This window comes from Epinephelus fuscoguttatus, linkage group LG15 (assembly GCF_011397635.1).
Source record: "Epinephelus fuscoguttatus linkage group LG15, E.fuscoguttatus.final_Chr_v1".
Lineage (NCBI taxonomy): Eukaryota > Metazoa > Chordata > Actinopteri > Perciformes > Serranidae > Epinephelus > Epinephelus fuscoguttatus.
The window spans coordinates 136,474-154,184 of NC_064766.1; the positions used below are offsets into that span (position 1 = coordinate 136,474).

The 17,711-nt window shown below is 38.9% G+C and overlaps 1 protein-coding gene across 2 annotated transcripts in view; it reads left to right on the forward strand.

The window, feature by feature from the left end:
• The first annotated feature begins 8,723 nt into the window (after positions 1-8,723).
• LOC125902837 (uncharacterized) overlaps positions 8,724-17,711 on the forward strand; it is a 37,174-nt gene continuing 28,186 nt past the window's right edge. Inside the window, exons 1-3 of one of the 2 annotated variants that reach the window (XM_049599471.1) lie at positions 8,724-8,820; positions 8,927-9,055; positions 10,094-10,542. In XM_049599471.1, the coding sequence (XP_049455428.1) occupies positions 8,728-8,820; positions 8,927-9,055; positions 10,094-10,507 (636 nt within the window). In that variant the 5' untranslated portion in view covers positions 8,724-8,727 and the 3' untranslated portion in view covers positions 10,508-10,542. Of the gene's footprint in view, positions 8,821-8,926; positions 9,056-10,093; positions 11,642-17,711 lie in introns of those variants that run through there. The other variant, XM_049599470.1, reaches the window with a different exon arrangement.

The following is a 17,711-nucleotide window of genomic DNA, read 5'->3' on the forward strand; positions in this document are numbered from 1 at the left end:
CGTATGCTGTAAAGCCCTGTGAGGCAAATTGTGATTTGTGATATTGGGCTGTATAAATAAAATTGATTGAATTGATTGATTGATTGACAAACAATGTCAATATTCCTATGGTCACAGCTGGACCATGTCAATACCATCTTTCTGTTAAGATACTTTTTTAAACCATAGTGGATTGAATTTAAGCATTTTAGTGAGGTTATTGGGACAGCTAGCAACTAGCTAGCTGCAGTGTACAATACATGTTTTGACGGGAAAATATATGCCCTTACGTCAACTCCATTAGACGTCAACTCCATCAGGTTCTATGTCTGACGGAGTTGACCTGTAAGCTGACGGAGTTGACAAATCCACCAATAAGTTCTTAATGTGCTAATATAATATTATTTGTCAATATAGTAAAGGGTTAAAATGTTATTTCAGGGTTTTATTTACACATAAATGTATATACATAGCATGCATTACATTATTTAACCATACACATCTGTCTGCTTATTATTGTATAACGTGTAACTTTCCCAGCACTTTAATACACTGAACAAAAATATAAACACAACACTTTGGTTTTTGCTCCCATTTTTCATGAGCTGAACTCAAAGATCTAAAACATTTTCTATATACACAAAAGACCATTTCTCACAAATATTGTTCACAAATCTGTCTAAAATCTTTGTTAGTGAGCACTTCTCCTTTGCCGAGATAATCCATCCCAGCTCACAGGTGTGGCATATCAAGATGCTGATTAGACAGCATGATTATTGCACAGGTGTGCCTTAGGCTGGCCACAATAAAAGGCCACTCTAAAATGTTCAGTTTTATCACCAAAGTACAATGCCACAGATGTCGCAAGTTTTGAGGGAGCGTGCAATTGGCATGCTGACTACAGGAATGTCCACCAGAGCTGTCGCCCGTAAACTGAATGTTCATTTCTCTACCATAAGCCGTCTCCAAAGGCTCAGACTTCAGACTGTTTGGCAGTACATCCAACCAGCCTCACAACTGCAGACCATGTGTAACCACACCAGCCCAGGACCTCCACATCCAGCATGTTCAACTCCAAGATCGTCTGAGACCAGCCACCCGGACAGCTGCTGCAACAATCGGTTTGCATAACCAAAGAATTTCTGCACAGAAACCGTCTCAGGGAAGCTCATCTGCATGCTCGTCCTCCTCATCGGGGTCTCGACCTGACTGTAGTTCGTCATCGTAACCAACTTGAGTGGGCAAATGCTCACATTCGATGGCATCTGGCATGCTGGAGAGGTGTTCTCTTCACGGATGAATCCCGGTTTTCACTGTTCAGAGCAGATGGCAGACAGCGTGTGTGGCGTCGTGTGGGTGAGCGGTTTGCTGATGTCAACGTTGTGGATCGAGTGGCCCATGGTGGCGGTCGGGTTATGATATGGGCAGGCGTATGTTATGGACGACGAACACGGGTGCATTTTATTGATGGCATTTTGAATGCACAGAGATAACGTGACAAGATCCTGAGGCCCATTGTTGTGCCATTCATCCACGACTCACGTTGCAGCATGATAATGCACGGCCCCATGTTGCAAGGATCTGTACACAATTCCTGGAAGCTGAAAACATCCCAGTTCTTGCATGGCCAACATACTCACCGGACATGTCACCCACTGAGCATGTTTGGGATGCTCTAGATCGGCGTATATCGGCGTGTTCCAGTTCCTGCCAATATCCAGCAACTTCGCACAGCCATTGAAGAGGAGTAGACCAACATTCCACAGGACACAATCAATAACCTGATCAACTCGATGCAAAGGACATGTGTTGCACTGCGTGAGGCAAATGGTAGTCACACCAGATACTGAATGGTTTTCTGACCCCCCCAGACCCTCCCCAATAAAGCAAAACTGCACATTTCAGAGTGGCCTTTTATTGTGGCCAGCCTAAGGCACACCTGTGCAATATTCATGCTGTCTAATCAGCATCTTGATATGCCACACCTGTGAGGTGGGATGGATTATCTCGGCCAAGGAGAGGTGCTCACTAACACAGATTTTAGACAGATTTTTGAACAATATTTGTGAGAAATGGTCTTTTGTGTATATAGAAAATGTTTTAGATCTTTGAGTTCAGCTCATGAAAAATGGGAGCAAAAACAAAAGTGTTGCGTTTATATTTTTGTTCAGTGTATATATATATATATATATATTTATATATGTAGAGACAGAGATAGAGAGAGAGATGAGAAGCCAGTGTGTAGATTTTCACAACATCTGGTTATGAAAACTACATACCGCACCTTGAGGATTTTACATCCATCCATCCATCCATCCATCCATCTATCTATCAATCAATCAGTCAATCATGTCAAGTAAATAAAAATCTGATTCCGTCGTCTTATTCAAGTACATTGTTCATTATTTCAATTTGTATTGTAGGAAAGCATGGCTAGACAGAAATTGTCAGTTGAGGAGCAAAGGAGACGAAATAGAGAGTACCAACGAAAGAGAAGAGAAAAATTAAACAGTGACCAAGAGAGCAAACATGCTATGCAAGAGAAGGAAAGACAATTTAAGATCACACCCAGTATGAAGTAGGCAGTGCAGGGCAATCACACACCCAACACACACCTAACCACACACACATGCACACGCACACACACACACACACACGCCACTTTAAAAAGAAGATGACTACTGACAAAGGGGGAAAGGAAGAGGAGAAGAGGTGGATGAGAAAGAGGAGAGCAAGAAGTGGTGTAGGGAAGGAGGGCCCCTGGTTTCCCTTATTGTTTTTTTGATAGGTGGAAATGGTGTAATTTATAATAGTTGAAAACGGTGTATGTGCAATGTTTATTATAATTTGCTTTACAGTAAGTTCAATACTCTAATAACAAGGAGTAGGAGTAGGCGGCAGTAGCTCAGTCCATAGGGACTTGGGTTGGGAACCGGAGGGTCACCTGTTCGAGTCCCCGTCTGGACCAAAATATGGAGCGTGGACTGGTGGCTGGAGAGGTGCCAGTTCACCTCCTGGGCACTGCCAAGGTGCCCTTGAGCAAGGCACCGAACCCCCCAACCGCTCGGGGCGCCTCACCAAGGGCAGCCCCCTCACTCTGACATCTCTCCAATTTGTGCATGTATCAGTCAGGGGGATTAATAAAGGAAATAAACTTAAACTTAAACTTAGTTTTAGTAGTAGTGTTTAAAAAGCACATTTGTTCAATTATCAGCAATGCACACACATTTTTTGTCAACACCGTCAGTTTTTCGTCAACAACGTCTTCATCAACACTGTCACATGTATGTTTTTGTTAATTTTTTGGGGAAAAAAATTCTTTGTTTTTACAATATTGAAATTAGGGCGGCACGGTGGTGTGGTGGTTAGCACTCTCGCCTCACAACAAGAGGGCTGCCGGTTCGATCCCGGGCGTGGGAGCCCCTCTGTGCGGAGTTTGCATGTTCTCCCCGTGTCAGCGTGGGTTCTCTCCGGGCACTCCGGCTTCCTCCCACAGTCCAAAGACATGCAGATTGGGGACTAGGTTAATTGATAACTCTAAATTGTCCGTAGGTGTGAATGTGAGTGTGAATGGTTGTTTGTCTCTATGTGTCAACCCTGCGATAGTCTGGCGACCTGTCCAGGGTGTACCCTGCCTCTCGCCCGATGTCAGCTGGGATAGGCTCCAGCCTCCCCGCGACCCTCAAGAGGATGAAGCGGTTAGAAGATGAATGAATGAATGAATATTGAAATTAAAAACAAAGTTTGAAAATGCAAATATTTAGAAATCTGGGTTTTCAGAATAGTGTGAAATCACAACTTAAGTTTATATATTGTATTTTATTACATATCAGAGTAACTAAACACTATTACAACATACTTCAGAACTTTAGATTCTTGTTGGAATGGAAGAATTAAAATTGTATATTTTTTAGTGTGTCTAACAGAGTTGACACAAATCCAATTCTGAAGGGAAACATGTTTATTTGTTAAAAATGTGTTTTTATTTAGAACCTATTCCTTTACATGGTTAAATAGCTAAGACCTTTCTCTGCAGAAATATATAATTAATATAGTGTGCATTTTAAAAAAAAAAGTTTTTTAAAACGTGTTTTGTAAACGTAACTTAATATCGCATTGTTTAGCCCAAAACGATGCGTGTAATCCAGTCTTCTCTTCAAGTGTTCAGTAACCACCACTGTCGATATGTGCTGGCGTCAAAAGACACTGTCTGTTGTACGAATGAAACCAAACGGACTCGTATGTGTTTTCACTCTTGGGAGTTACAAAGGGAGAAATGATCGCTCAGTGTTTTAGTCTTTTGGCTTTTAATTCATACTCATTTGCGCAGATGTTGTTGCAGCTTCGTCTTACAACCTTAAAAATGACGAGACGAGACTCTGGACTTAAAATCAAACATCACCTTTAGTTAATGAAAAAAGGCATGGACACGTTAGCTCGTGCAAACGAGGAGTACACATGGATGTGGGAGTACACAACTTGGCTGCAACAGAAGCTAACCGACGTCATCACGTCGAACGTGTCGCTCCGCGAGCCTTCTGGGTAATGAAGTCCCTTTTAATACAACGTCTTCAAAACTTATTACTTCAGAATCAAATATATTAACTTATTAAAAAACCTTACAAATAAAATATGTTTCTTCGAAATAAATTCCAAACAAATGTGTCATTTTTCTGATGATGCGTCTCACATCTTCCATGCTTATCCCAGGGAACTTTGACAGAGCATGGCCTGTGAGTTTAAACACATACACACAGAAACAAACAAAATAATAATTAAACAAGCAAGCAGACAAGGCTTCAGATATGGATGGAGCTGCTAAAATGTGGACACTTCACACAGATCTATACAATCAGCACAGTTTCAAGGATGCTATGTCAGTATGAATGGCAACCAAATACAAATATGGGCACAACCTCCCCTTCTGTTCCTGAGTTATGGTGTTGTAAACCAGCCAGAGAAGGGTTTTTTTTGTGCAAAACATTATGATTTTAAGTGAAGCTGACCTTTGAAATTTTGGGTATAAAATGTCCTCACTTCATCATTTTATAGTATTTGATTTTTGTGTGATACTTTGTCATAATTAACATGAACTCTTGAGTTGTTGCTAAAAATGTTTAGAGTTAAACTTAGGTGAACTTTCACCCCACACAATGTAATCAGTTCATCCTTGATTCCAATTTGAAATTTGCACCAAATTTGAAGAAAAAGCCTCCAGGCTCTGTGGAGATTTCACATTTGTTTAAACTTTGACATGGAATTAAGTGTTGCAAAACCAACAGACTGCTGTCAGCTGTGCAACAGAAGTTTTGCATTAATACTAATAGTGCTTCTGTGATTGCTACCGCAGTGCTTTGGGACACATGTAGCCATCATTAAACCTGTGCCATGTAACACGTGGGATGCTGTTTTCACTAGTGTATTTGTGCGTGTGAGTGTGTGTACAGCACTCAAACAGTTTTGATTTGATTTGGACTAAACTAAGTGGAATTGTAGTGGGTCATGAAATTAAAAAAAATATTTGATTTTGAGTAGACCCACTCAAAGGTAAAGGTCACTGCATAAGGTCAGATTTCAAAATTTCCACCCGATGCCAGTACACTGGTGAGAGATACACATATGGTTAATATTTAATGGGCAGCTGTAGCTCAGAGGGAGATCAGTGTATGAATGTTAGTTAGATCCTGATGAGTTGGTTGGTACCCTGCGTGGCAGCCTCCAGACATCAGTGTATGAATGTGGTGTGAATGGGTGACTGATAGACCGGTATTGTAAAGCACTTTGAGCAGTTGATAATACTAGAAAAGCACTATATAAGTACAGTCCATTTAACACTAATATTAGATTTATATAACTTGAACTATCATTCAAAGATTTGGTTTTATAGTGTCAAACACGCAGTGTTGCACTCTCTGGGTGCCTCTTGTACTGTAATTTCACAGTGGATTTCAAATTATTTCAAATTGATGACAGCGATTCAACTCAGTCACTATAACCTCCAACATAAAATATCATTCTATATAAAAACTGTAGAGGTCATGTGTAGGATTTTACTTCACAGTGAAATTTACCTTTAATTAAATACACTCACCAAGTATAGCATCAAGTTTTGAGGTATTGAGTTGTGGTTTTGATCCCACATCATTGTGTGCTCCTGACGGTCTCCCTGTCAAACTTGAGCAAGACAGTGTTTCCCTTCCGTAGACAAGCACAGCAAGGTCCCCGACGTAAACTGATGAATTTGTAGTTCGCAGACAGTTAAGCTTTTGTCTGGGGACTTTGACATCAGAGCCTGGCATGAGAGACACCTGCAAAACAAATGAGTGATCACTTAGTTTGCAATTAGTCGCACATTATTAGTGGTGGGACAGTACACACGTACATGAGTAACCGGTTAGCAAATCATAACCATTTAGAAAATAATCAATAATGAAATAATCAAAAATGAACTATTTAGGAGTGATAATGCTGCCTGAAAAAACTCTCGAGTGCAGTAATGTTACCCATAACAGACATGGAGCATTAAGTAATAACTTGTTAATATCATGTGACTTCTTATAGTTGAGTTGTAAATGCGATGGCAACCAGCAACAATCAAAGCACTGTGTGGCAATTATTTGAAAAAAATACCAGTGGGGATACGGTTAGGTGTATGACCAGTGGGTCCATGTCATTGGTCCGACATCCCATTGGTCCGACATCCCATTAGTCCGACGGTCCGCGGTGCTGAACAGCTCCCAGCAGGCATATTTCTACCTTGATGGTGCGCCGCGACCAGCTCTGGGTCAGCTGGGAAAGGCAAAGCAGGCTCACAGCTTATGTGTTTGTCACTTTCTTTTTCATTTTAACCCACACCATGATCTTTTCCTAACCCTAACCAAGTGGTTTTTGTGCCTAAACCTAACCAGACCTTAACCACAGGGCATCATTATGATGAATGATTTCATCGGAAGTCCGTTCTGAATCATTTCGGAACGGACTTCGGAACAATGGGTTTAATATGGTCGGAACAATGGGCTGTCGGACCAATGGGCAGTTCCCATGATCAGTTAGGTGTGTATATCAAGCTTTGGAAACACACGCAATACGTGGATCAGGTAAGATGACTTGATGCTCAGTGCGCACTGTTTAGTCATAAACACACTCCAAAAGAGTCTTGATTCTGCTGCTAGCCTTACTTAATGGAAAATTGCAATTGCAATTGGGTAATTTTTGCATAGCTCCTATGTCAAGTTTTTTATTCTGTATCCCAAGTTCGCTTTGAAAGTTTTAATAAACATATCTGCCTGATAATGTCTATGAGATTTGTTGTAGTTTGATGAGTTGTAGTTTGCAATTAAATCTATAGAGCACAACCATACAACATAACTCAGATAAGCTGGGAAGTAGGGCTGCTTGATTATGAAACATAATCACAATTATTTCTGGTCAATATTGAGATCACGATTATTTAACACGATTATTCATTGACTTTGGAAACATCATGCATTTAGTGATTTTTTTTTTTACTTTGTTTTTTTAACAGTGAATTTCCTCGATCTTTAAATAGATAAATAGTCAGAGTTTTGCCACACATGGCAAAGATGGTAACTGTGCGTTCACACCAAACGCAATGGACGCGATGAACGCCACAAGTTTCCATTCAAAATCAATGTAAATGACGCGATGACACGCGATGTCGCTTCGGGCGACACGTTTCAGGCGATAAGAGTGTCGCGATGAACCGATGACGTGTCCATCACCTCATCGCATGTGTCGCTTGAAGTTGAAAAATTTGAACTTTTCAAGCTACATCGCGTGACGCTGTGCCGCGACATCCAATCAGCGTTGATATCCAGGGCCAACAGGTCCTCAAACTGGGCCAGCGTCAGCCTGAAGTACCGCTGGAAATGACTGTCATCCAGATGCAGCTCTTGCAGGAGGTGATGATATTCACCCAGCTGTGTGCATTTCTGGAAGATATTGTGAACCCAGACACAGCGGTGTTTGGATCTCCAATCCAAATCAGATGTCCACAACAGATAAAGAGCAGCTACGGTAGTTATCTCAGCCATGGTTGATGAGAAAATAGCGGGAGGTGAAGAAAATTGCGGGAGGAGGGTTGCATCATCGCAATTGACATTTGTGATCAAGTGACGCGATACTCGCGTTACGGGCGATGACATCGCGTCCATCGCATTTGGTGTGAACGCGCAGTAACTCTTACAATCAGCATTTACACACATGGATTCTAACATATTTTTCTATGTGAGGTATTTACCATGTCATCAGAGTCCACTTGACTAATTCACATTTGTGAATTTGTCTGGTGAAGCCAAGCTGTACTGGACCAGTTGTCAACACTTAAGCACATCCATGATCTTCAGAGGATGAGCCCTGTCAATTGTGTTGAGCCTGTGACCTTTCATCCAGTGCCACTCTATCGCCAAAATTTCAACTTTGCACACTAGATATTACATGTAGTTTGTGGATTGGTGTGATTCTTGATGATTGCATTTTTACTCCCTAAAAAAGATTTTGCTAGATTGTGGTGAACCCGTGACTTTTCCTCCAGTGCCACCCTCAGGCCAAATGACAAAATAAGTCTCCCACTACTTGTCTTCTCCCAACATGCACCAAGCCACTGGGACAAAAACAGCAGAAGGCCTGCAACAATGTCATTATTTCCTTAATTCAATAATTAATTCTCTTTCCATTGTTAACCTGTAGAATGTCAATGAAGCTGACCAACAAAACACAGAAGATGACATGAGTAATGCTTCCAACTGTGAAGACAAAGACGATGAAGAAGAAAATGAAAAATTGCCCACAACTACCCTGTTGGGTCCAGCCATTCAAGCGGTAAATACACACTAATCACAGAAGTTTTATCTCTAGTCAAATAAATGCCTGAACTTTCGATTCAATGATATTCTGTCAAGTAATCTTTTTTCTTGTTAACCTGTAGAATAATGAAGACCTGTCAGATTCCGAAGGAGACATGCTTGATGCTGCCAGGAGTGAAGATGAAAACGATGTGGACAATGAAGACTTGGAGTGCAATGCTAGTGGAGAAAACACATCTCAATTGTCAGTGGTACGAAGTAAATGGTTTATTGGTAGCGGAATAGCTCATTTAGAGAAACACAATACATAAAATGAATAGAGGAATGAGCTAATAGCTATGTCCTTCTGGTTGGCTAACAGATATGGGCTGTGCATAGATTTTGTCTCACCTTGTGAGACTGGTTTATTGCCTTGCAAATATTTCTTGTCATTATATGATGCATTGATTTATAGTTGTGTGAGCTGTATTTGAGGAAACAGGTAGTAGTGCAAGGCATCCTAGATGTCAGAGTATTTCAAAATGACAATGCCTATAAACAGGAAATTGAGTTTGCCCTCCCAACTCTCAAAATTCAGAATATTTCTTTCAAATTTTATTTACAACTGGAAACAAACAAACAAAAAAAAAACATACAAAATTGCATGGTATTTACATGATGTCAGCATTCAAAGGACAGTGGCCTCATTGGATTTCCGACATCGCACTAGATGATAGACATCACTAGATCCTTAACTGTAGCAAAATCAGAATTTTAAAATGGATGTGGCTAGCGATTAAGGGGCTGAAGCCAGGCAACATTACACCCCTAGTTATTAATTTACTACTGTAATTGCTACTATAATATATAATTATAATTATATAATTATAATATAATTATCTTAAAAATTTGAAAGTAGCACATTTAGTACAAAAATGAACATGAGCTAAATGAATTTGAAAATAACCCTTTGCTTGTAATTTTTCTGCTTAAAATTGGGATGTAGGTCTAACAATAATCAAGTTACCAAATACTGTTGTAAAATCTTAATGTGTACGACAACTCAGTTTTACTGCTGCTTTAACCAGCTTACAATACTCTACAATTAATTTTGTTGGGGTCAACACATTAGGCTTCACACGGAGGCACCAAAATGTTGGGAACATAAATTCGGGCTTCACACGGCCATTTGGCAGGTCACATTTCTGGGCCAGAATCTCTGAGTATGGCCTTCTACAGCTTCTGTTCTGTGAATGGCCATCACGGCGCAGTTGGGGGACATAGCGGGTACGCTTCTTGTCTCTCTGCAGTCTTTTCAGACTCCCCTTCAAGCTGTTGTGAGGGTGGTGTTTTGGGGCAGAAGATCTGGCCCAGGCTCCACCAGCCCAGCTACCATCAGGCCCAGGCTTCACCAGTCCAGCTGCCACCTGGCCCAGGCTTCACCAGCCCAGCTACCATCAGGCCCAGGCTCCACCAGCCCAGCTGCCACCTGGCTCAGGCTTCACCAGCCCAGCTACCATCAGGCCCAGGATTCACCAGCCCAGCTGCCACCTGGCCCAGGCTTCACCAGCCCAACTACCATCAGGCCCAGGCTTCACCAGCCCAGCCATGCTGCCACCATATCCAGGCTCCCCAGCCCAGTTACCATCAGGCCCAGGCTTCACCAGCCTAGCCCTGCTGCCACCAGGTCCAGGCTTCACCAACCTTGCTGCAACCAGGCCTAGCCTTTCTAGGCTACAATCTGTCTGCACCCAAACTGGTAGGATCTTGTTTGCTTTGTTTCATCATCTTCTGATAATTTGAATACAATGCCACCAAAAAAACAGGAAGAGGACGTTGTTTCTCTCCCTGTAGTACGTGAACTTTTGGATCAGCAGAAGGACTACTTTAATAACCTTATCAAGCAACAATTAGCAACAACAATTTATGCTGATGATACAGTTATTTACACCTCTGGATCTAATATTTTTCAAATCTAGTCAATATTACAGTCTAATTTTGATTCCATTCAAAAATGGTTTTCATCCAGCAAACTCCTACTTAATAAGAGGAAGTCCTATAATATGTTATTCGGTACTAGACAGAAACTTTTACATTCTGGTAAATTATCCATTAACTATCCCGATGGTACTCCTCTTGAGGAAATAGATCAATTCAAATATCTTGGTGTCTGGCTTGATTCTCAACTCACCTTTAAAATATATATTGACTCAGTTATTAAGAAAATAAACTGCAGCTTGGGTTTACTGTATCGCTCAATAAACTGCTTCACTCTACAGATTAGGAAAAAGATTGTTACACAGCTTATTCTCCCTATACTCGATTATGCAGATATTGTATATCAGAATACTTTAGAAAACAACTTATCCTCTATTAGAGTCACTTACAACAACCTTTGCAGATTTATTCTTAGATGTCTGTTCAGAACTCATCATTGCACTATGTATCATTCTCTAAATTGGTTAACACCTGAGTCCAGAAGACAGTTTCATTGGCTGCAGTTTATTTTCAAATGTATTTATTATAATTACCCCCCGTACTTAAAACAATATTTGATCCCATATAGCTCACAGCATTATTTACGCCATACTGACAGTTGTTTTTTCTTTGTTCCGAGAATCCAGAAGGAAATCGGTCGATTTTCCTTTCAATTTAAAGCTCCATCAGACTGGAATACATTGCCTATTTCTTTAAAATCTATCACCTCTTTTCATCTATTCAAGAAATCCCTCTTTATTCATTTACAAAAACCCTGTTTATGTTTCTGACAAATATTGACAAATATCTGTGGTGAACTATGGATAAATGACATCTTCCTGACGATGAATGTACTGTATATGATGATGGGTATATAATATGATGGATATAATACCATTCATGTATATTTATGAATCTAGATGGACTGGGGGGGGGGGGCAGGGAACAGTTGGGCCAAGAAAGTATTGTGTGTTTGTTATTGTCTTGTAATGTACTGTTTTGTTGTATTGTTCTGTTTGATTCTTGTATGTCCTGTAATGTAATGTAATGCAATGCTGTTACAATGTTTTGTCTTGTTTTGTCTGTATACATGTTAAGGACTCCCTCGAAAACAAGATGATTCATCTTAAGGGACTATCCTTCAAATAATTAAATTAAATTAAATTAAACAAGAGAGCAACTTTAAGAGGTTTGTGCAAATAATCAATGACACTAACAACAAGCGCTACGATGATTTGTATAAAGAGTTGTTGGATGTTAAAAGGAGCCTAGAATATTCACAGAGTAAAGTAGATGAACTTGAAGCCACTCTTATGTCTGTGACTACTGGTGCCATTAAAAACCTCCAATCCACCTCTGAGGCTCTGCAAGCTGATAAAAAAACTCTGGTTGGATAAAATTGAGTATTTAGAAAACCAGTCGAGAAGAAATAACATTGTCATTGATGGCATACCAGAATCACCAAATGAAAGTTGGGCTGACTCCGAAAAGAAATTCAAAGAAATCTTAAGTGGAAAATTGAAAATTGATCACAAACATGTTGAAGTGGAACGAGCACACTGCATCGGGAGGCCTGTCAGTGTTGGTGATGCCAAAAGACCAAGACCTATGATGGTCAAGCTGTTCAGGCACAAAGAAAGACAAGTGATTCTAAAAATCTAAAAGGCTCAAATATCCATATTAACGAGGACTACTCCGATGCTGTGTGCCAAAAACGTAAAGAACCACTGCCAGAGATGAGAGCTGCAAGAGCAAGGGGAGAATGGGCCTATCTGAGCTATGATAGACTCATAGTGCGACCAGGGTCAGAGCGACCCAGAAGAGAGCAGCTAAACAGTCTTCATGAGGAGGAATGCTAAATTGCTACCTTGAGCACCCATGACCATGTATCAAATCTACTCATGACACACTATGACTAATTATTCCCACTGCTCACAATGCAAGAAACAATATAATTCATGCATCTATTGCTCACTTTGCTGTAAGGGCTTTCACATCAAATGTACATCAGCATCAAAAGTGGTTACTGGCATATGGTCGTCATGGACCTGCAAAGACTGTGTAACCCAATTTCCATTTTCTACACTAGACGATGATGACTTTTCCTCCTACCTGTTATCAGACTCTTATGCTTCAAAACACATAGATATTGGAAATATGCTGTTTAATCCATTTGATTTAAACCACAGTAAAGAAAATTACAATGACTATAATTTTGATCCTGGTGCCAATTTTTTCTCAACAAACATAAATCAAGACTCTTACCATTATTATGGAGAAGACCAATTTAATTCGCATATAGACTCACTTTCAGCAAAGTCACACATATTTTCATTATTGCACTTAAATACTCGCAGTCTATCAAAAAATTATGATCATCTTGTCCACTATTTATCACTTTTAAAACATGATTTCTCAGTAATTGCTCTAAGTGAAACTAGGCTTTCTGAAGATAATAAGGAATTATATGAAATGTCTCCTTATAATCCTGTTCATTTTGTTAGGAAAGGCAAAATTGGTGGTGGTATTTCAGTTTTTGTGCATAAAAAACTTCAATTTTGAATAGATCTGATCTTTCCCCTAATTTTGATATAACTGATGCTGAATCAGTATTTATTGAACTCTCATGTCTCAGCTTTGGAAAGAATGTGATTGTAGGTTGTATTTACAGACCTCCGGACACAGATTTAAACACCTTTAACGAATGTCTGAACAATACATTGGAGCAAATTAATCAGGGAGGGAAAACATGTTGAGATATTAATATTAACCTTTTCAAAGCAGAAAATCATTCATATACTCAAGATTTTTTGAATAATCTATATGCAAATTATTTCTATCCAATGATTACTAAGCCAGCACGGGTGACAAATAAATCTGCTACCTTAATTGACAACATCCTCACAAATTCAATCTTGAATACATCAACTGCTGGAATATTATATTCAGATACTTAAGATCACTTTCCGATTTTCTATTGCACTAGTACAGATGAAAACCAAAAGAATAATAAAGTTGTCACAGAAACATATAGAATATTCAATGCAAATAACATTTAAGTTTAAAAATATGTTGAAGAAGATATCTTATGAAAGGGTATATGCTGAGAGTGATGCAAATTTAGCTTATCAAATATTTATGAAATCTGTAGTGTAAGATTTAATCGTTAATCAGTTAAATGCTCATATTACATAAGTCGATTAAGGTCGAAGTTCATATAGTAATGTTTTATGTATCCATGTGTGTCAGAACACTGTTACTCAAGTTTATGTATTCAGATATTGAGAACACACGCATACCATACGATGTACTGCCTGGAAGTGTAATAATGCACACACACACTAAAGTTTATATTGCATGAAGGCACAGGGGACCTTATTACTATAAGGTTGGTTTGGAAAAGTCCCCAAGTTTCATATGTTTTTTAAAAAATAAGGTGAAACAGAGTTCAAACCTAATGGTGGGAGAGTTTGGGGATTTCCAGGACGAGGTAATAAAGATTACACCATTAAAACATGTCCAGGCATGATCTGGACAAAAGCAAAAAGGCCTGCCACCAATAGGTTTGGACTCAGGAAGGAAGGGCTAAAAGAAAAAGGGTGGAGATTCCTTCGAATCTTCACCTGCATAAAAGGGAGAGCTCAGAAAGCGAAACTTCAGTCTTGCTCCAGAGCCTGACTCATGAGTTGTATGTGTTGAAGCTTGTGAACACATTAAACTCGACTGTACCAGATTCTGTTTGTCTCCAGTGTTTTTCTAAGTGTCAGCCAGCTGAACCTAAGATACTAAATCAACACAGATGACAATCTTGAAGAAAAGGTGGAGATGAGGTCGGGAGCCAACTGGCCCAATCCCAAGCACCGATTTTCGCTTCTACAGATCATTCAACTCAGCTTTCTTAAAATGTTTTCCCTTAGTAAATCACAAGAAAAGAGTGGGTACTGATATCAATAAGGCTTGGTTTACTGTTGGTTTGGAAAAGTCATCCAAAAATAAAAATAAACTCTATAAAAAAATTCTTATTATGCCCTACACCCCTAAATTTAGCAAATTATGAGATGCATAAAAACAAATACAACCATCTCATTCGAGCTGCAAAAAAAAAACAAAACAGTTTTTTAGCGATCGGTTTATGAACTGTGCAAGCAACATCAAAGCTACCTGGAAGACTATAAATCAAATATTAGAAAAGGAAAAAAAAAACAAATTTTCTTTATAGTTTTTCTGATGGGAATACACCCATCACAAATCAATTGCTTGCAAGTTTAATGAGTTCTTTGCAAATGTAGGAGTTTCTATTTCCAAAAACATTGATAAAACTCAAGATGATCCAACTGATTATATAAAAGGTTGCTTTCCATCTGTCAATCACTTTGAACCTCCTGACTATAAGGAAATTAATGATGTGATAATGGAGTTAAAAAAATCTTCTCCAGGTCATGATGAAGTTACTGCCTCCCTTGTTAAGGAGATATCAAGCTCCATAATGAAACCATTAATACATATTTTCACTGCATCCTTGGAAAATGGTATTGTTCCCTCTGATCTTAAACTGGCAAAGGTTATACCAATTTTTAAAACGGGTGATAAAGGTTCCTTTACAAATTACCGTCCTATTTCTGTTATCCCATGCTTTTCAAAAATCTTGGAAAAGTTAGTGTATAACCGTATCCTAAAACATTTGAACTTAAATAAAATTTTGTATCAGCACCAATATGGATTTCACAAAAATCATTCTGCCTGTATTGTCTTATTGTATCTAATCGACAACATCCATACTGCTCTGGAAAAGAGAGAGTTTGCATGTGGTATTTTCCTAGATCTCTCCAAAGCATTTGATGTTGTGGATCATAAAATTCTCCTCGCAAAATTGTACAGATATGGATTTCATGGTACTGTATGGAAGTGGCTTGGTAATTATGTTCGTAATAGAAAACAATATGTATTTATTAATGGTACAGAATCCACAAAAGCTAAGATACAGTGTGGGGTGCCACAAGGCTCTATCTTGGGACCCTTACTGTTTCTTATCTATATTAACGATCTTGCAGCAGTATCAAACACTTTATGTCCCATATTGTTTGCAGATGACACTAATTTACTTGTATCTAATAAAAATATATCTGTACTCATTAATGAAGTTAATAGTGGCCTATTAGAATACTCAAAAAGGTTTAAGACTAATAAATTGGCTCTAAATGTGAAGAAGTCTAATTTTATGATATTTGCAGGGAAGAAGTATTATGGTCCGAAGTTATTGAAATTGTCTATTGATGGTGAGATTTCTTGGGATCTTAATTGATGAAAAACTGTCTTGGAAAGAACACATTCATTTTGTTTGCAATAAGATTAATAAATCTATTGGGATTATTAAGAAAATTAGAGCTTTTGTACATTTATCCTGTCTTTTAACTTTATATTCCAGTCTAATATATCCTTATCTCACTTATTGTAACATTGTATGGGCTAGTACCTGTCCCACATACCTTCACAGAATACTACTGCTGCAAAAACGTTTTGTAAGAATAGCAACTTCTTCCAAGTCTTATGATGCATCCTCTCCACTGTTCTCGAAATGTAATATTTTGGTTATTAATCATATCAACACTTTTCAAATATGCATCTTTATCTACAAAGTGAAATTCATGGGTACAAAATTACCAAATATCTTTCAAAAATATTTTATTTGTAATTCTCAAATCCATTCTTACACAACCAGACAAATTAATAACCTTTATTTACCTAAGTTTAATACATCTCAAGCACAGTATTCATTAAGATACAGGGGAGTACAATTGTGGAACATGTACCATTACTTATTATCTGCCTCTATGTCTTTGTCAGTATATAAGACAAAACTAAAAACTGCTTTGATGACCAAAAGATTCTATAACTGAATAACGTCATCTATAGGGTGATATGTTTTTGCCTGCCTTAGGATGTAAAATGTTATTTTATACTTTTATTCTTATTATAATCAATTGTCTGCTTTTGTTTATTGTTTGTTATCGTGTATGTTTTGTTTTTTCATTATTTTTTGCATAGTTTTGTTATGTTTGTCTAGGTGAGGTTTCTTAACATTAGCCTGTAATGGGTTTCTACCTCACCTACACATGCTATGTATGACTATATTACTTCTATGTTCTGTTTTCTTATTTCATATGCGCAAATAAATGAAAAAAAAATCTGTGTGACACTGCAGGATTTGAACTGACAGGTTCAGTTGGTATCCCTGTGGCTTTGGAAGGGACAGCAGTTTCCCAAGCTACCTGTGTCAGCTTCCTGAGCTCATGCATGGATGAGGTACCTTTACACGTCAAGAGTACAACATGAGTACGTACACAAGGATGCAGGTTACGCAAGAACAGGGACTTGAAGCTTGGGCTCGTAAGAGCCAATAGAATCAAGTTTTGCCCTGAAAGTATGTGTGTCTCAAATGTTTGTAATAATCTCTAAGATTCTCAAGACATGCATGTTTCATTTGGAGGGCTGCAACCATAGAATTGATCTTGTCAGCAGTAGAAGAAAACTCCTCTGTCACTGCTTGACAGAGCTTTGTGTAGTTATTTCTAACACTGGGATGCTGGCACTGAATAAACTTGCGGACAGCTTTGGAGCTGGTCTTCCACAAAAGTTTAATCTTCTCCCTTTCAGTTGCCTGGGCAGGTCAACTAGCCTTTTATTCCCTGAAGTCCCCGCCGAGGGGGGGCTATCAGACAGTATAACAACTTCCCCCTCAGCAGCAACATGTAACTTGCACACACACACACAATGCTGCATACCCACAGAAAGCTCAGAATCTCTGCTACACGCTCATATAAACCATTGGTATGACCAACAAACACAGTTACAACACCGAGCAATCAAACAATGCCAGGCGAAAATACAGAAATACGAGTGACACAGACAAATAAAGCCGGCACAGCGGCTGCTCTGATGTCAGTATGGTTT